This window comes from Haliotis rubra, unplaced genomic scaffold (genome assembly GCF_003918875.1).
Source record: "Haliotis rubra isolate DU_JTF1 unplaced genomic scaffold, ASM391887v1 Scf141, whole genome shotgun sequence".
Lineage (NCBI taxonomy): Eukaryota > Metazoa > Mollusca > Gastropoda > Lepetellida > Haliotidae > Haliotis > Haliotis rubra.
The window spans coordinates 1,306,178-1,327,374 of NW_025765348.1; the positions used below are offsets into that span (position 1 = coordinate 1,306,178).

Consider the following 21,197-nt stretch of genomic DNA (forward strand, 5'->3'; position numbering starts at 1 on the left):
CACCTCTTCCACGGTTTGTATCGATCATTAAAATGCCTCAGCCGCATTCAGAACATTCGGCATCCGAGCTAAAAATCCTAAAATAATTACATTGATCTAAAAACCCAAAGTCGGCATGCCTGCTTCTATGCTAAAAATCCAGCGAAATCTATTTTCGTTTCAGCTCAGCCTGTACAGTAAATTGTACCGAATAGCCCTCGGCCTAGAGTTTTCCGGCTTCGCGTAGTCTTGCACTGAAATTCGGGACATGTTTACAAGGATCAGTCAAGCGTGCATATCAGGAACTGGTAAGATTTATGCCTGAATATGCTTGTAGTTACTGAAATATCACTCAGTTGTCTCCGATATTGTAAAATGTTCATCGAACAGTCGTCCCTCTCGCCTCGCGTCATCAAACATGTCTTCCGAAATTTCGTGTGCGGAAATTTGGTGAAGGAGACGAGGCGGGTTTTCCCGACGCTGTGTTGGGTTACTGTTCTATACTGAGCCGTGACAGAAATGAATGATGTTGTGAATATGAAGTTGTATGGACAACTCTCACCCTTGTAGCTGATTCAAGAGATTCAGAATAAGATTATTGATTCTTGTCTCCAAAAATTTTTGGCGAGGACGAGGCGGGTTTCACGGAATTGTTGCCGGCATTTGTATGAAACGAAGTAAATGCTCGCTCGGCTGGCAAAGTATATATAGGTCACATTGATTTATTTCCGTATGTAGACGCCCTTTGTTCAGTATCAACAGATTTACTTACCATGGCAAACTGTAGATTTCTCAGGCAGTTATAATCACTGAAATACAAAATATGTAAATATATTTAAATATTTTAATCACTGAATCAATGAATCAACGCTAACATTTGTATATTCCTAACCATATTATTAACTTTTGTTAGAAATTTAAGGTAATCTTGTCATATATCACAGCATGTATTTATTTTTATTTTCAATTTCCTAAATTTCCACTGCAAAAAATACTGTCGTCTATAAATAACTGTTTGAATAATTTAATACAATATTATGATTTTTTCTTAATATGAAAATAATCATGGAAATACATTATTATAAAAAAAATAATTCATAAACAATGAAGTTTTCATTATTATCAAATAACACACTGGATCTGTAGTAATGGCAGAAGTGTATGATATATTTTACAGATAGGGGGCAGTTGGGTAGCCAACTGGTTAAAGCATTTGCTCATCATACTGAAGACCCAGGTTTGATTCCCCACATGGATACAATGTGTGAAGCCCGTTTCTGGTGTCCCCTGCCATGATATTGCTGGAATACTGCTAAAAGTGGCGTAAAACTAAACTCACTCACACTGGTGTGATACATGGCTTGCAGTGTGATTATGAAACTAGGTGCGGTTATTCACTTTTATAGTTGATCATTGAATAGTTTCAGTATAAAAACATGCATACAAGGAATCTGATCAGGTATTTTCCATAAATGAAGCTGTTTTGAAATGTGCAAGGAAAATTACAGCTTTGTGTCAAAGAAGCCTGTTGCAAGTCCATAAGTGATGACAATATTTTCTGTTATTAGCTCTAGATGTGTTTGTGTGGTGAATTGTAGTTTCGTGTCTTTTGAATGTATTGTGTGTGCTTTTCTGCTGCAGTGAATCCACTGTGAGTGAGTGAGTTTAGTTTTACGCCACTTTTAGCAATATACCGGCAATATCACGGCGGGGGACACCAGAAATGATGAGGTGATTATGGTACATATCACAAATATTGGGTAAGGAATATGATTAACAAATGAGCAGTTGCTGTGTTATTCATTACATTCAGCGAAACAATAACAAAATATTCTTTGACATGTTTTGACCATGTTGACACTGTCAATTATCCATGACAGTGACCTGTCACCACATTATTGTTGAATTGACTATGTAATAGTGTCGTCTATTATCCTGCCTGGCTTGGATATATTCCATTTTGCATATCCAGCTGTGATAAATAACACCCAAATTCAAGTTAAAAAAAGTCCTTAAAAAAATTAATGAATATTCAGTTACAGTGATTGAGAATAACAAATTGAATTCATGGAGGGATATGGTTCGATTCACTGAATATGTGAATTGTAACAGGTCTAGTGTTTTTCGTACCCCTTTTTGTTAAATACTTAGATAATGATGAGATGAAAATGCTCTTTAATATCAGTGTTCAACCAATATGGAACTTTCAAGCAATTATAATGTTTCCATATTTTGAAGCAATAAATGTTTCATGATATTATTTTTCTTCTATTTTTGTATAGTATGTACAGTTTACTACATGTATTACTATTACTGACAAATGCAGTGCCAGTTTCAGTGGATGGATGTACAATTTAGTCTTCCTAATATTATGCACAGATGACCAGTGTATGAAATAAGCCAAAAATCCAGCCAGACATCAGGGCTGGTAACTTCAAAATGTTACCAGCCCAAAATGGATTTAACCAGACCAAATATGGTACAATTTACTCAGATGTATGGAACATCTAAAAAATTTACCAGACCATCGGGCTGGCTACCTGTAAATTTAGGCCGTCCGTCTGAAATCTAGACCATTTCGGGCAGTCGGACCGGCCTTATTTCATACACTGCAAATGACTTGGTGTATTTTGATTTTGTTATGGTGTTTTTTAGGTAATCAGCAAGGTAAAAAATATCACACAATTTCTTTGATAATATTATCATTCAGTTCAGTACTTGGATACAGGTAGCTATTGTCACTGTCATCATGGAACCATGATGATCCGGGTTAGAATTGATCTTCAGTAACCCATGCTTGTTGTAAAATGTGACTAACGGGATCGGGTGGTCAGGCTCACTGACTTGATTGACACATGTCATCATCTCAATTGCGTAGATCGCTGCTCATGCAGTTGATCACTGGATTGTGTGGTCCAGACTCGATTATTTACAGACCACAGCCATATAGGTGGAATATTGCTGAGCGCGGCGTAAACCTAAACTCACCAACTCACTCACTATCATCATGATCATCACCACTGTGCGTTATCAATGTGATAACATGCCATATTTGTTGTATTTACACGATAATGTACCTGCTCTTATAATCACTAACAATTTGTTCAACCAATAACTTTATAATCATTTAATGGGTTGTTTTTATATTAGGGTAATGGCTATTTATATTATGGTGTCGTGTTTCCTTGTGAGCTGATATGTTCTAAATTAAAACTCTTTTTGACGTAAAGACAAGATGCAAATGACAAACGTTTAACCTGCAAGGGTGAGAGAAATCAGATATGTCTGTGCCTTACGATGTCATGGTAATCCTATGATTTGAACATTATTTGAGGTACAGTGTTGAGTGTTTGTACCCCTATATTTTCCTGAGACCCTTCAAATTTTGCCTGTCCCCAGCTGTTTATCAAAGGGCTAAAACATCACAGTTTGGTAAAAATGTTCCTAAGTTTGTTTTAGATAGGAGTGAGTGAGTGAGCTTAGTTTTACGCCGCTTTTAGCAGTATGATGGCGGGGGATGGGGTCTGGTTAACACCTGAAACGTGCTTCACACATTGTACCCATGTGGGGAATTGAAACCGGGTCTGTGGTGTGACGAGCAAACGCTTTTACCACTGGGCTACCCCACTTCCCCCTGTGGATACAAACAACTCTGAGATGTTATTCGTTACATGTCCCTGGAGTCAGGTGTCAACATGTCTTTAATACTGGTGTTCAGCTGAAGTAGGGAGTCACGGTCAGGGATATTAATGAGCTCACATTTATGTCTCGTATTCTCAATGATTTTGGTAATATAAAGGTACATGTCTATTGTCAGTACATAAAAATTATGACAATGTAAGATGTGGTAAAAGTCATACTTACATCAAAAGGCAATATATTTAATGTATTAAAGTGGTTAAGTAAATACGTACAGTTTTGAAAATATTGACAATCTCCAGACATGACTTGCCTTTTAAACAACCTGCTTTCTACTGATATTAAACGTACAGTATCAACAATGGGCAACACAGGGCCAGATATTCAGGGGGAGGTAATTTATGCACATGGCAAGAGAACAAATTACCTCCCTTAGACCATGCTGTCAGGCGTCTTGTCTGAAGTACCCATGGTTTACTGGGGCTGCAACAAATACATAATGAGGTGAATATGATGTTTTATGAATATAGTGTAATGAATACAAATATTTATTTAATTGATAAAACCAATCAGAGTGACAAGTCATTACATTGATGCTAATAAATTTTTAAAGAATTTTAGTTCACCAGGTTTTTGACAATTGTGAGGGTACAGTCAACGTATGGTGTGCTCAGCCCATTTTCTCTCAGAATCTCCTTGATCTCTGAAACCATGTGAATACAAGGTCTGTGATGTTACATTTTGCAGTTGATCATTTGATCATTGCCTTGTGATCCTGTTGTACATAAAAATTTAAGTCTTGATGAAATATTGCCCATGTGACTATCACTTTTAACTGACTCACTATACACATAATTCAGATTCAGTTTTAAGCAGAGTGACTGCTGTAGACAGAGCCATGTTGGTTATGTCATTGTTTTAAAATAGGGTTATTCAACACTGCTTTCATGTGGTATTTAATCTCCGCTTAAAAAGTAAGTATTTAAGTTATCCTTTATGACATAAACATGTTGAGCCTACAGTGTATATACATTCCCTTTGCTCTTAATGATAGTTTCAAAATGTTTTCTTGAAACACTCTAGTTATAGACTGTGGCAAGTCTAACAAAGTGTGTAAGGGCACAGTTTAAGTAGAAATAGAAGTGATTGTAGGTTTTGAGTATAAGCTGATATAGTTATAATCATGATAATCATAACCAAAATTGTAACCCTATTTAAAAATGTGTTTTAGGATAATTTGTATCCTTACTTATAGTCATAGGTTTCTGATGCATCCAAGGGATGTAACTCTGTGGCCATCGACAACTGTGTCGCCCTTGTAGCCACCTGCCTCTGTGTTTTAGGATCTGTTATGTATAAACCTCATCACTTTCTTACATTACTTACTCTTCCATATGTTCATGTTTTTCAGACTGATGGATGATCTGGAATGGTGCTGTATATACCAGCTGGTCTGAGCTAGTCCTTGCAGATAAGTGTCTGCATACAAGGAACTGAAAGATACAACATGGCATCAGATGCAGTGGAGGTTTTATCAGATGCTGCTGATGAAAAAGAGGCTTCCATGGACATAGAGATCTCCATCAATCCAGACTATGATGATCCCACTCCAGACACCAGTGAGAGTGAGCCAGACAGAAAAAAGGACAGTTCTGTACAGGCTCATGGTGAAAGTTTTGAAATCTCAGACGGACCACTTTTGTCTTGTGACCAGTGTGATCGACAGTTTGTCTCTGAGGAATTTCTCCAGAAGCATCGAGTCAATCACCAGTTCAAGAGGTCATTTGTATGTCGACATTGCCACCATGAGACCTCCACCGAAAGAGCCCTCCAACAGCACCTAAAGACACATCTAGGAGAGATGCCTTTCATGTGTGATGTATGTGGTAAAGGTTTTGGAAATGTGTACCACTATCGGAGTCATTACAGAACACACACTGGAGAGAAGCCTTACAAGTGTGGAATTTGTGGTAAGCGGTTTACAACTTCAACAGGACTTCGGTACCATGAAAGGACACGAAGTGGAGAGAACTGTAGCATTAGAGTTGGAGGAAAGGGTCCTGAAGAAGCGAACAAGCTGAAGGATTGGGATGGCGATACACTGATTTATGTTCACCCTCCAACAGGGTATATGAATCTGCTGATTAACTCTGAAAGTAAATCTCCACAAGAAAAGGATGATTCCACTGCCAAATGTCGGGATAAAAGTCCTGAGACAGGCAATGCAAGTACAGATGTCTCCTCTATGACAATGGCTGAGAAGCAACAGATAGCTCTGTCTTACAATGAGGGAACTGAATGCATGATTTGTGGGAAGAAATTTCAGTACCCGTCCATTCTAAAGAGTCACATGAGAGTTCATAGCGCTGAAGAGATTGACCATACCCTGAAGTTGTTCCAGTCTTCCACTGATGAGGACAGTATGAATAAGTTTGCATCTTGGAAGCCATATGCTTGTAAGGAGTGCGGGCATGAATGCTGCACTTCAGAGGAGTTGAAGACTCACATGCTATCCCATTCAGCACAGAAACCTCATTTCTGCAAATACTGTGGGAAGTGTTTTGGAAAGGCACACAACTTACATGCTCATGTGCGCACACATACTGGTGAGAAGCCGTTCAAATGTATGGATTGTGGTAAACGTTTTACAACCTCTACTGGATTCCGATATCATAACAAAGTTCACCACAAGGGTTCAGCCTCACATGCCTCCAAAGAGAAGGAGAATCTAAGTGAATCGTTTGAACCTGGTTTTCTGAAGATTGTCAGTGTGACCTCCTTAGCAGATGGCTCTTCTGATATTGACCCATCTATATTTGAGGACATTGTTGAGACTTCTAATGAGGTAGATCCTCCTGAAACTTTGACAGAAAAAACTGAAACATCTGAGCATAATACAACAGAAAATAATTCAGAAGTTACAATGATATTAACAGCTGATGATATCACTGAGGTTGAAAAACAAAGCAGTGATGTTAATTTGGAATGTGAAGTCTGTGGCACTATGTTTGAAGAGGAAGCTGTATTGGAACGCCATATGAAGAAACATCGAGCTATCAAGAAAAAGAAGGCTTTGTCTGTAGGATCTGAAGCATCTCCAGAAAAACAGTCATTAGGTATTGTGGGAAGTGAAACATCTACGTCTCTGTCAGCAGGACAAGTGCTTGTTACTACTGAAAATGTCACTGATTTAACTGACATGATGGATGAAGAGTCTGATGATGATGAGTTGCCTTCTGACTCATCAGCATTTACTTGTCCATCTTGTGACAAGACTTTCAATTCAGTGTCTGAACTTGAGATTCATTTAGAGCAACATTCAAACACGATTGAACCTATCAGGTATACATGTAGATATTGCGCAAGAACTTTCTGGAGAAAGTACAACTTGACGATCCACATGAAGACCCATACAGGAGAACGCGCCTATTCTTGTAATTACTGCCCAAAGAGATTCATCACCAGCAGTAGGCTGAAGTTTCACATGAAAAGCAAACACTCCTATGTGAAACTGAACAAAGTGAGCACAGATGTCAGTGGTAGTCTAAGCAATAAGATGGAGAATTTAGATGTAAGAATCGTTGATATTGGTGATGTTGCTGCTAATGGAGACGATGAAGTTAGCCCCGAGAGGACCAACTGATGTTGGTGATGATACAGAAAGTGCTACTGTCACCTACTTATATGATGCCGCTACTGGAGGTACTGACACACCACCCGAAGAACCAGCTACCGACCATGTTTGCAAGTATTGCAAGAAGGAATTCCCCAGTGAGCAGCGGATGATTGTGCATATGCAAGTTCACACTGGTGAAAAGCCTTTCAACTGCTCAATATGTGGCAAAACCAACAGAACATACAGTCAGTTAAAACGTCATATGAGGATTCACACTGGAGAGAAGCCATATCGATGTGATATCTGCTCAAAGCGTTTCAGGCGATACAGTCATTTTTTCAGCCATAAACGAACTCACACCCGGTGAAAGGCCCTTCAAGTGCAACGTCTGCCAGAAGACTTTCACAGCTATGAATGGGCTGAAGTACCACTTGACTCATGTGCACAAGCCAGAAGAGGCCGAGAAGGATCCAGGTCAGGTAGAAAGTGAAGAAAAGATGATTCAGGAAACTGTTGCCATGGTAAAGAGACATGAGGAGAGAAAGTCATCTCCCGAGCCTGTAACAGCGATTAAGATAAAAACAGAACCAGGTGAACCAGATGATATCCTTGCGATGCAGACTCCAACAGAAGCAGAGCAGCATAATGGAGAGTCAGAAACTGCTGCCCTGTGTGCGGAGATTGCTGAACGGATGAAGAAGAGTAACAGCCAGTCAGCTTTCATACTACCATCAGGTAAGGCCGGCACAAGTGCTCCCTCAAGTTGCTCTGACAAAGAAATAAACGATCCATCCCCAGCTGCTGTACATGACACACTAGTAAGTGATGGCGTGTCGGGTCGCAGGAGGAACAGAAAGAGTTCTAAGCCCAGTTTTTACGGAATTAAGGTCAAGACTGAAAAAACTAAACCAGTAGATTCTGATTCCAACACTGGTGATGACTTTGTGGTTTCATTCGACAGTGTCAGTTCTGGACAAGTTCCGGATGATGTCCAAGCAATGGCAGACAGTGAGATCTATGATGCATTGAATCCTGAGATTAATACCTTCACACAGGAAGAGGAACTGGTTTTGGATGACACCTCCAGAGATGAAAGTATGAACTTAGATGTAATGAAGGACTTTAAATTCTGTGATTACTGCAGCAAAATTCTCCCCAGTGCTGAGTATGACAGTCACATGGAGAAGCATAATGGGACGTATTACTCTTGTAGTATTTGTAATTTCAAATTTGCAACTAAGGAGACTTTGAGAAAACATGAAAACCTCCATCCCAAAGAGACTCCCTTTGAGTGTATAGAATGTGGCCTTGGTTTCATGTACGCAGCTGACCTACAAGTACATCGTAGAGTTCACAAGAGTAAGAAGAAGTATGAGTGTCTATATTGTGGGAAGTTTTTTGGGAAGTCCGACAACTTAAAGTCACATGTTCGGACACACACTGGTGAAAAACCTTATAAATGCGATATCTGTGATAAGAGATTCACAACATCGACAGGACTGAGATACCATGAAAGAAACAGAACACCGGAAAACTGCTATAAGGGAATGGACAACCGTTGCCGCTACAAGAATCATTACCAACAAGCTTATGATATCATTACGAAGGCTGCCAAGGAGGGGAAGAGCCGAGAAGATATTGCCATGATGTCAATCAAGTCACGATCATCAAGTAATACCTACTCTCTAGACTCCAAACAGGTTCTTGTCTTTCCCAAGACACCTGTGATGAAGGATACGTATCAGCAAATAGCACTGAAAAATACCCTCATGAAGCTTGACACATCAGTCCTGCCTGAGGTAGCCAAACATGTTCTCAATGCACCGACAGGGAAGACAGATGTGATTGATGAATCTAAACAAAAAGGAGACATACAGACTGAAGCTGTTTCAATCAGGAGAGCTAGCATTGACAGACAAGTCAAGAAAGAAATGCAGAAACAGCAAGAATTGGATAGGCTAGTAAAGGACCAGTCTGTTTTTGCAAAGAAAAAGATTTCCCGCTTCCCAACAAAGAAAAAGTTCGCCCGCTGCCCATTCTGCCCAAAGATTTTGTCTGATCAGTCAGGGCTTAAGAAGCATCTCCGTATTCACACTGGTGAGAAACCTTACAAGTGCAGGCTGTGTAGCAGCTGTTTCGGTCGATCTGACTACCTTCAGAAGCACATGTTGACTCACATGGATGAGAAACTTCACCGGTGTGATGTTTGTGACAAATCCTACAAGTTAGCATCAGATCTCAACAGACATAAACTGGCACTGCATGGCATGTTCACGCCCTCTGACATAGAGTCATCATATATATCGTTGGTTACCTACCCTTGTGATGTCTGCCAGTTGGAGTGGAAGTCCGAAGAATTGCTGCGTGAACACATGAAAACCCATGACCATCAGTGCCCCAAATGTAACAGAGCTTTCTCCAACGATCGCCTCTATCAGATTCACTGTGGGATCTGTACAGGAGCAGAGGTGGACAATATGGGGGAGGAACCCGATGTCACGGTCACCTTTGAAGGTTTTGAAATTACATGCAGTCCACCTGGTTCTGATATAGAGGATGAGGAACAAAACATTGAAATAGAAAATGAAGGAATAGATTCTCAAGAGATGGAAGATTTGGAATATACAGATGATGAATTAGATGATGTAGAAGGTGATGAAGTTGATGATGCAGATGATGCAGAGGCTGTTCCTGAACGTGATGAGGAGCAGGTTACACTGAGGAAGACTCGGACCAGTACATTAAACAAACAGAGAACCAGCCACAGCTGCACATCCTGTGGGAAAACATTCAAATCCTTCTCCACCATGATACTACATCTGCTGGAACATAAGGGTAAGTGGGAAGTTTTCAGGATATACCATATCTCGATTCTGTCAGAATAGGTACCTTGAACCCATAGCTTGTTTGGAACTTACTTAAACGACATGAAAGTAGATGTCAGTTATCATAATCAGATAACACACAGGAATGAGAGAATATTTTGTGTTGTTGAGATGGAGATACTAATGTCGCTTCCTCCCAGATCTATAGTGGTGGTGGAATTGGGTTAAACGTTGTGCTTGAGAATATTTCGCTCATATGACGACGTGCATGTGTGTGTATGTGTATGAGTATGTGCGGCTGTTTGTACTAGCCCAGACTAAAGCTGGTTTTATAGTGCTAGCCCACTGAAATACCATGCCGCAGTGAAGCATGAATACCCCACCCAGACACATTATACTGACTCGAGACAACCAGTCCTTACTGTACCCATGAATGCCGAGCGCCAGGCAGGGACCAATAAGTACCATATTTTAACATCTTTTTGGTATGACACGGTCGGGGATCGAACTCCAGATCTATAGTGGTCAATTTGGTCAATGGGTCTTGATAGAATGCATATTTGATACACTGAATGATATATAACATATATGTCTGGGATTACACTTTCTTAGTTAAGTACAGATTCTTGTGCTTTTGAAGTACAGATTCTCATACTTTTGTGGGGTTGTTCCATCCAGGATTCGAACGCACACCCTCAGACTTAGGCACCTTATCAGCACTAAGAGAGTGTAATCCCAAATATTCATTACATTTGACATTTTGTCCACTTTCTAAATGGCATAGTGTATTTACACTGAATGATTGAGGACAAGATACAATGTTTGCAGCATAAAAGAGAAGAAAAGTGACTATTTCCACAAGATACTCTTCAATGTGATTAGCAGATTTTTATCAAGCTTATGTTGCTTTGGGATATTTTTTAATGAAATATTTTTTCAACAAATTGTATACTTTTGGTGGAATTGTCAAATGGTGCATGTTCTTCCTGACATAGTAATTGTAGTTGAAAAGCATATGATAATGTTCTCTGATGGTTTGCAGGACCGAAGATATTTCCTTGTCCGGTGTGCAGCTTCACATGCTCTTCTTTGGAACATCTGGAGGAGCATGAGAATGAACACAATACCTCCAAGAACCCATCTTCTCAGGTTAGATGCAACCTCTGTGGCAAGTTCTTCGCGAACAATGAGTTGATGAAGTCCCACTACCATGAACACTTGGGCGGGGATGTGTACAAGTGCAGCAAGTGTCACAAGATGTTCAAGCAGTTTCCAGACCTCAACAAACACTCTAAAACATGTAAAGAGTCTTTGGAACATTGGAAGGCATTTTCTTGCAGCTTTTGTAACAAGCAGTTTGACAAGCAGGATCACATAAAGACACATGTCCGCATCCACACCGGGGAAAAACCATATGAATGTCAAGTGTGTGGAAAGGCATTTGCTGCTTCTACTGGCCTGCGACTCCATCAGAAACGTGGGCCGCCATACATCTGCGCTCCACCCTCACCTGCGAAGAAGATCACTACCACGACTGTAGTCACCAAGCGGATAGTAAGTGAAAAGCAGTCGGTGAAAGAAAAGCGGACAGCCAGTGCAAGCAGTAGTAAAGCCACACCTGATGATGTTGCCGCAATTCAGAATGGCTATTTGGAGCCACGTAGGAGGAGTCTGCGGAACAGAACAACAAGTGCCAGCAAGGGAAAGTAACCAGTGCTTTGAAGAGAAAGTATTGCTAAGGATAATACCAATTGTATGAAGCAGTTGTTTACAAAACTTCTTTTTTTATTAATTGTATTTGACAAGGTAGAGATGTGTTGAAGAATACTATATTTGTAATTAATTAGAGGTAAATGCTGACCTGATGGGCTGTTAATCCTGTTTACTGGTGTTCAAGTTCAGTTTTTCTACTTCAAATTTGTGAAAAAATAGATAACCTTTAATATCTTTTCTGAGGCCCGGCGCTTTTGCACTTACTATGTGTAATTACCATAATTTTTAGTGAGCTGCTTTACCCCAGACGTTCATTAGATACCCACCGCTTATTAGAGGAAATACAGTAAAGAAGTTATGATCATGTTAGCGCTGGGATTGAAATATTTCTTAACATGGATCATAAATTTCACAGGGTGAATATGGTTCCATCTTGAAAGAACAAGCTGATATTGCATATTTTTCAATCTCGCAATTCAAATGTGACTGGTGATGCCATGTTTGCCTCATGTTTGAATAGTACTGGTAATGGTGTATGGTAACCTGGAAAGTTGAAGGTATCAGGAGTTATCTCCCCTCATCAAATCCTCATCCTTTCTATGGAATTGCTTACTGTGTCTATCTGTATGATGTGATGACCTTTTAAGTATGGCATGTGCTATGATTTTAGTATAACAGTGCACAACATTATACTTTTTGTGTTTTATTTGAACATTTAGTATTCTTTTAATCTGTGGTATTATGTTTGTAATATTGTCCTGTAAATCTGTTAAGTTTCTGTTCGTGACATGTAAATATTAAAGTCATTTTATGCTTTGAAAGTTATTTTAATATACTGTTAGATACTAGAAAGAAAATGTTCAGCACATAAATATTTCAATGATTATGCAAATGTGATGAGAATATTTTTCTGAATGAATGATCATAACATTACTGATTTATAACTTAAAGAGGTCATTCTTTATGGTGAAATATTATTGGCATGTCAACTTTCCCAAACCATGGATCCTCAAGTTGTCACATGTTGCTCAGGCCTCTCTTTTTTGACTCCTTGCTTTGCAAAAATCGTGACACTTGAAAAAAAATTGGTGGCCAAGTGGAAACGTAAGTAATGAATTTTTGGGGGTGACATCCAAAAGATTAATTTGGCTTCTATTTCAACATGTTTGACCTAGTTGGAATATGTTGAATTAATTTTTTGCCTGAAGACTAAGCTGGAAGGAATGAGTTCTCAATCTTTATGTTTTATTCTACATTTCTGAAAAAAAATAATGTTCAACATATATGTAAATTAGGACATTTTGAAAATTCTGTCTCATTTGTGTATGTATATATTACATTGGGGTGTTCATGCATAACATGTATTTGATATTGATATTGATCTTTTTGCAACCATGGTAACCTGTGTAAATGTGTGTATCGGCACACAATCCGTCCACAACTCTGCACCATCTGTGTTTCATTATAACCTGTTTGTTTTCATGTGACTAGTGTATGGAATGCAGAGTGTACACTGTTGTTATTATGGCTGTCACATGAAATCACCACTGTTGTCTTCATTTTATGTCGCCGCAATGACATTACTGGAATATTGCTAAAAGCAGCATAAAACTGAACTCATTTTGTGTCGTGTAATCCACTTTCTGGGAATACTTCAAACCATTAAATCATTGCACTGGCAATACGTGCATACACCAAAAGTGCTGCCAATTGATTTTGGAGTTAAGACAGAATTGTACATGAGTAAAATATTTTGCTGCAGAATATTGTCAGGGTTACCTCCCTTATCTGCGCCAGTATTGGGCTTCTGAGTTAGAATAGGTCTCCAGTTGTCAGTGCTTATTGTAAAGGGTGACTTATGGATGGGTTTTATCTCAACTCACGAACATGTGGGATCCCAGGGACCCCTAATTATTACTTTTAAGGGTCCTTGCAGGCAAAACAAGTGTCCTGTGACGTAACAGTGTAGAGAACTGTACCTTTTGATAATTTCTTGTTGACGGACGTATGAAATGATGTTCGTAACTGCCAAGAAAGAAACAACCAACACTTTACAAAGTCATAGATGTGTTATGGGTACAGTGAATAATATTGTGCATCCCTTTGGAATGTGTTGGCATAATGTATTTCCTTTGTATCCATTGATCCAGTGTTCAGTGTGTAAGGTTCTGTCCTTGTTCCATTAGGTTTAGTTGTTGTTATACAATGCAAAGTACATATTCAAACTGATGTAAAATAAGTAAAATCTTCTGTCCAAGATATTTTTATGGATTAAACTTCTTTATGATTTCCCTCACGGCATTTCGAGACCATTCCAGGTCCCTTTATCAGGTGATGCCACTGAAAGACATAAAATCTTCTGCATCATAAAAATGTTTTTGCTGAATAGGCATTGTATTTTGCTATATTTGTTACAAGATCTGTTATATCAAGTGGTTGGCACATGTCAGTATATTGATGGGAATGTGTGGTTAATGTGATTGTTTTGACAAGATTGACTCCAATGTTGTTAATCTGCTCTTCTAGTTTGTCCTGACTGGATCTGTGTGTATATTTGGGTCATGCTCATAATCATCGTTGACAATCTCCAGGGCATACGTTCTGATAAATCTCCATAAGCACCCTGGATGCATTTACGTCTCAGCCCGATAATTGTATTACCTCTCTTTGCTGGCTTCACCTTCTCACAGTAGCCAATCAGATAAGCTGTTACAACCGAGCTTGCAAGTGTCAACAAAGATGGCGGCTGAAGCCTTGAAGGTTTGCTCGCTCTGAGACTCAGATTTAGGGGGAAAATCACACAGACAAATTAACAGTTCTGATACCTTCAAAAATATATGCAAGAACTCCTTCTACCTCTTTCAGGGTACATCTGCAACAATTGTGTTGCCAAGTTTAATCGGTTAGATAAAAGAAGTGGAAGTTATGAAAGAAGCCTTGTGATTGGTACGCTCAACTTCCCAGCGTAGACACACGATTGGATAAAAAGCCAGCAAGGGGATTTAATACAATTATCGTGTCGAGCCGTACATGCATCCAGGGTACTAGTGACGATTTATCAGAATATATACCCTGGAGATTATCGAGGATGGCTCATAATCTGAAGAATGACAAATACATGTAACTGGATATCGATCTTGAGTGGGGATTGAAGATAGCTGAAACTGAGTTAACCCCTTTATATGTCATTATTGATTAGACAAGATACATTCACTCAGAACAGTATTTTTCTTCTGGATACCATTTAATGTAAGATTTCTTTCAAGCAATTCTTTTTTCATTCAAAACAAATTCATTACTTTATATTTTGCCTCTTTTGCTATTATTGCTCTAGCAGGGTTATATTGGTTTGGGGGCACTGGAATGTTATGCAACTTAAAGTTGAGTTTCCTAAGGGAAAATAGAAAATTGGACTAAAGTCATAGCAAAATCATAGAAAAGTAAAACTTGCAGGAAAATGTGTATGCCTCCACCATTGACTGTTCACTCCTACAGAAGTTTGTTATTTTGTGATAGTATTGGATATAATATAATGGAAAACTGTCATAATACCATAATATATTGGAAAAGTCTTGTCAGGCTAAAACTGTATGATCCATGTCCAACTTTATCACCAAATACGCATATGCTCTAAAATGTCAAACATGCCTAAATAGGTATCAGATTGTGAAAAAATGTCTTTCTCAGCAATTTTGAACTTTGTCTATAATATAGATTATGAAGAACAACTGACCAATTACCTGTTTGAAGGTTAGAATTGGTCATCATAATTCTATCCTTGGACAAGAAAACATAATGGATTGAGTGGTAAGACTTGGTTACTTTGTGGATTAAAACAAACAACTAATAATCCAATATTTTGCAGATCGTCAAACTGTTTTGGGCCCAAGTAAGTGATGATGTGGGACGCTCATTGTTACCATGTTAACCTCATGTAGCAGGGAGTGGAGTCATCCTACAGTTGACATACTTACCTTGTCAGTTTGCTGACTGGGTTAACCTCTTTGATCATGTGGACACGGCATCCGACTTCAGATCAGAAGGTCTGTGGTTTGAATCCCAGCACAGGACTCTGAAATTTTATGGCCACTACACTCACATTGTATTTTACAACCAAGCTTCCTGTACAGTGTATGCAAGGAATTCATGGTGTTTTTTTCACAGTACTTAAAGTAACTATTTTTTATTTAAATCAGTGTGTGTTTGAGAAAGGTGTTTATTTTAAAAGGTGTGGAAATATAATTCATCGCCAAATATTAGATCTACTTACTTTGCCTGATATATTTAAGTTACATTGTAGAAGCTGTAGTATCATAGAAGACAGAAATGACATGAATTTTGACTTCTTGCTTCTTTCAGTACCATTTTTTAGTTCAGATGATACTGATCTTATCAAGCAAAATCAATAAGTCAATTTGGTTATGCTCATAACTTAAGACTATCACTGCATTACATGGAACAAGCAAATTAGGCTGGACTCGGTTGAAGTATATAAACTTTGAGAGCAGAAATATCAGTTCAGTTTCCGCTCTAAGTTATAACGTTATATCTTAAAAGTTGCAATACTTGATCAGACTTAGTATATTTATACATCAGCTCTCTGATAACTCGAAACTGTCATAACAAGTTATCTGGCACATGATAAAAGGTTTCTTAATGTTTCTATGGTTAAAGGGTGAATTCCAGTGCAGTGATATTGTCATAACAGTTTAATTGTTCACAGCTGATGAACATGAGAGTAGGTTTGTTAAAAATCAATGCCTTATTGACTCAAGGATTTACTGATGTGATAGTATAAGTGTATACCTATCTTAGGTGTCAGCAGTATTTTAGGTCACAATTTATTGATTATTAGATTTTCATCTCAGTCTTTCTTTGTTTAAATAAACCATAGAAATGGCCCAACCAATGCTTTTGTCAGCTCCTTTAAAATGCCTTCAAAAGTAGCGTTAAGGTGTATTAGTTTTTTAAAAACTCACACCTAAGTTTTCTTATGGTTTTATCTGTATTGGTCAGTTCTATTTTTGTCTGAGTGCAATTTGATAAAATAAACAGAAATTTCAGCAGCAAAATCATTACTATCATTACACCTGACACTGTAAGATACATTCGGCAATTTGAAAAAGCATAATAACAAATTGAGACTACAGAAATGAAATGCAGTGGGACTGAATGTTTTCCTGAAAAAAATGTTACAAACTGTTTGATATGTAGTTCCTTACATACTAACTAATATGGGTCTGTGCATGTTCTAATGCCAGAACAGTAAATCTGTACCTTTCTCAAGTCCCATGGTTTGTTCACTGTTAAATATTTGTTCTATAATGTGCATTGACTGCATTTTGGACAAGATCTGTTTTTACTGTGTGTTTAGCAGGTATAATTTCTCATTTTGATATTGTTTATGGTGAGATACAATTATTCACACATTGCATTTATATATATATATGTTTAATTTTGTATTTAACGTTAACCTATACTTGTTACGTGAATGAGGGTTCCTGTCTTTCATGTTTCTCTGTCAGTGAAAATGCACATATTTAGACGCTGTTATGGGATAATAAACGTCTAGTCTTGAGCTGTTCTATGTGTTCTGATCAGAGATGTTCTTTTGTGACAAAACTGACAACACTGTAACAAAAATACAGAAAATATTGAAATCTGGACCAAGGATGTCAGTGGATGAATGTGTGAGCAAAGATCAACATTGCTTGTATAGCATGACACAACATCAGTGAGGTCACACACCATAACCAAATTAGTCTGAAGCCTACCTTGTGAATAGTTTGAAAGGACCATTAGTAATGGCTTTTGGTAGATTTCTTTCAGTCTTATTCAACTTCGTAGGGAAATATACAGCCATATATATGTTTGGATGTTCAACTTCTAGTCAACAGTTTCACAGAGTTGGCAAAACAAGCAGCAGACGACACAAAATTGATAGAGTTACTTCCCTTTGCACCGATGCATTCGGATAACCATCGGATCATGCGATTTCTTACGCGAGATAAGAAAGCTACGTGATATGTGTTTCGATTGATTTTTCAGCGGTCTCCAACACATTTTCCCATCAAGTGATGAAAAGTCATTGTCCGCTCCTTAACCAGTCAGAATTTAAGCTGGTATTAAAATGAACTTTAAAGAAGTGGAATTATTCTTATAGCCCCCTTAGCACAACAAAATGCCTTCAACCTTTTTTGGTCCCTGTTGAAAAGCCTTGATTTCCTGTGTCAACATTGAAAAGCATACAAATTAACCAAAGCAGCTTGAAAAGTCTTCGATTTAACAAAGCGTCTTACACTTAAAATTTATATCAAACATCTATTTTATTTACTGGTTATGAAATTTCAGCTTGTTGGAATTCATGCTCTTGTCCTGTAAGATCGTGTCTGGAAGTCCCAAAATTAAAGTAGTTGCTTCAAGTCTGTATAGTGAATGTAGGAAAGAAAGTCACAGGAAAAGGTCACAGGAAAAAAGTCTTGGATGAAAAGTCACAAGTAAAAAAGTCACAATACAATAAGATACAGATCTATGCTAGTAATATAATGTATACTATAGTGGGTTGAAATTGTCTCAATTGTTATAACAGCTTCTGTTTCTGACATGATAACATAATTAATGAGGTAATTGGGGCGTGAAACCAAGAGTGATCAGTGAACGGGGGTCACTCTGTTAATTACGTAATGAGAGTTGTCTACTGTACTGTACGGTACTGTACTGTGTGCTGGCGATTAGGTGCCTGACCCGGAGGGTGTGGGCTCGAATCCCGGATGGGGCTCAACCCAACAAAAGTACTAGCATTTGTACTTTACTGAGAAAGTGTCCATTTGAATCATGGATTTTATTAAGAGCAACATTATTTGAAAATAGTATTTGAAGGACACATGTACAGTAAGCACGCAAGTCGCTGATTGTTCCTATGATTTATGGTCATAATTAAACATATCACACAGATAATAAACCTGTATGTTACCCAGCCTGGTTCCCTGGATATGCTGCGCTGGCGCTTCAGTTGTATATCTCAAATGTACACAGTTGATTACTAGTATATACTCCGCAGCACATAGTTCATCGTTCGGAAGAATCTTCATATGATTTCTAATACAGGTTTTAGTTCAGATTTTGCTCATGGAACTGGACTTACTCTGATACATGTCCATGCTGACAGAGGGAGGCAGTGGGGTAATCTAGCTAGTGGTTAAATAGTTCGCTCGCAACCTCGAAGACCCGGGTTCAATTCCCCACATGGGTACAACATGTGAAGCCTTTTTCTGGTGTCCCCCGCCGTGATATTGCTCGAATATTGCTAAAACGTAACTCACTCACTCATGCTGAGAGGGATGTCGTAGGCTGATAACTTTGGAAATATAAAAACAAATGTACTTTAATGTCCAGTTTCATTCACTTCGTAGCATGTACTATTATTTCATGTCTGTTATAAGTTAAATATTTCTGTTTGACAGTTAACGACCTGTTATCGCATATCACTTAGACTGGAGACAGGGGATATTTGACAGATTACAGGCAATAGCCTTGGGATTATTATGACACAGCAGACTGTTATCAACGTTGTCTACTTAATAATTGCTGTAGCTAGCTATTGGTTTGTATACAAGTGAAAGGAAATCATGTATTTTCTGGAAAATCATTTATGGACCTTTTTTATCACGTTTAACTGAACGACACAATTTGGTAATAATAATTGATTTATAGAGCGCCTATTTCCAAAAGATATTGCTCAATGGCGCTATGAAGATAAAAGATTGTAGACAATGTCTATGGAAAAGAGAGTTTGAACAGATGAGTTTTGAGGGCAGTTTTGAAAGCATCAGCAGATTCTACTTCTTTTAGGGTGAGTGGTAGAATGTTCCAGAGATAGAGGGTTGCAGCAGAGAACGCTCTTGATCCCATGGCTGTTTTGACGTGAGGCAGTGTAAGCAGTAGGGAGTTTGACGAGCGGAGCAATCGGCTTGGAACATGGAGATGAATGAGGCTTTTAAGATATTGAGAAAACATGTTTTCATAGATGCAGCTGTGTGTAAGAAGAAGTTTGTATTGAATTCTGTTTATTACAGGAAGCCAGTGAAGAGTTTGGAGGATAGGTGTCACAGTTTGGTAGCGTGGTGCACGGGCAACAACACGGGCGGCTGAATTCTGAATCCGTTGGAGTTGTGAAAGGAGCTGTTGAGGAATGTTGTAATAGAGGGAGTTGCAGTGCTCCCCATACTACTATGATAGATGTGATGTACAGTCGGACACAAGTGTCTTGGCAGCTAGCTGTCTCTGAGTGAGTTGGGTTTTACGCCGCTTTTAGCAAACTTCCAGGAATATCAAGGCGGGGGAACACCAGAAATGGGCTTTACATATTGTACCAATGTGGGGGATTGAAGAGAAGGATCTGTTTAGTGATCATTAGTAATAAAGATAGAAGTGCGATTGGTAATCGTGTTAGTATTGTCGAAATCATGTAAATGGCGCGGTTTTGAGATTTTACTCTGTCTATTAACCGAGAGGTACCACTACCAACGTAGACCACCAACCACACAACACAAGACCTGAGTAAGTAAAACAGCAAACAAACGAGACTCTCACAATGACGGCATGTACAGTGTAAGTGAGCGACACTTCTTGGACCTCACAAAACGTGTTGATCTGAACCCTGATCATAAAGCCGCTCCAAGCTACTGTGGGGCGGTGGGGTAGCCTAGTGGTTCGCTCGTCACACTGACGACCCGGGTTCGATTCCCCACATGGGGACTATGTGTGAAGCCCATTTCTGGTGTCCCCCGCCGTGATATTGCTGGAATATTGCTAAAAAAAAGCGGCGTAAAACTAAACTCACTCACTCACTCCAAGCTACTGTGGCAACAATGTGTCATTTGCCGTTACACCAATATAATTCTTTGCCAGGAAACTGTGCTGTACGGCGAGTGAATATGGTAATATGGTGTTAGTAATGTTCCAGTAATATCGCGGCGGAGGACTCCAGGTCATTTACACATCGTACTCTGTTGGGAATCGAACTCGGGTCTTCAGCGTGACGAGCAAACGCTTTAACCACTAGGCTACCCTACCACCCCATCAGTACATAGACGTTCAATTAGTATCATATGTGACACTGAGACGTCTACGGACTAACGGGATCAGGTGGTCAGGCTCGCTGACTTGGTTGACACGTCATCGTATCCCAATTGCGTAGATCGATGCTCATGATGTTGATCACTGGACTGTCTGGTCCAGACTCGATTATTTTACAGACCGCCACCATATGGCTGGAATACTGCTAGGCGCGGCGTTAAACAGCAACGAACCATCCAAAACTCGAAGAAGATAAAATGTCAATGTGAGTCTCATAATTATCCGACGTGGCAGACTCCGCGACGTAAACAGCAAAACATAAGTTTAAACTGAAAAGTAATTCAATA

General features: G+C 38.9%; 1 protein-coding gene across 1 annotated transcript; it reads left to right on the forward strand.

Annotated features, from left to right (window-relative positions):
* On the forward strand, positions 1–14,563 carry LOC124269015 (zinc finger protein 91-like). The gene is made up of 4 exons (XM_046704045.1): positions 1–287; positions 5,030–7,256; positions 7,577–10,069; positions 11,102–14,563. The coding sequence occupies exons 2-4, from the start codon at positions 5,126–5,128 to the stop codon at positions 11,767–11,769; spliced, it is 5,292 nt and encodes a 1,763-aa protein (XP_046560001.1). The 5' UTR covers positions 1–287; positions 5,030–5,125; the 3' UTR covers positions 11,770–14,563.
* Positions 14,564–21,197: the final 6,634 nt, after the last annotated feature.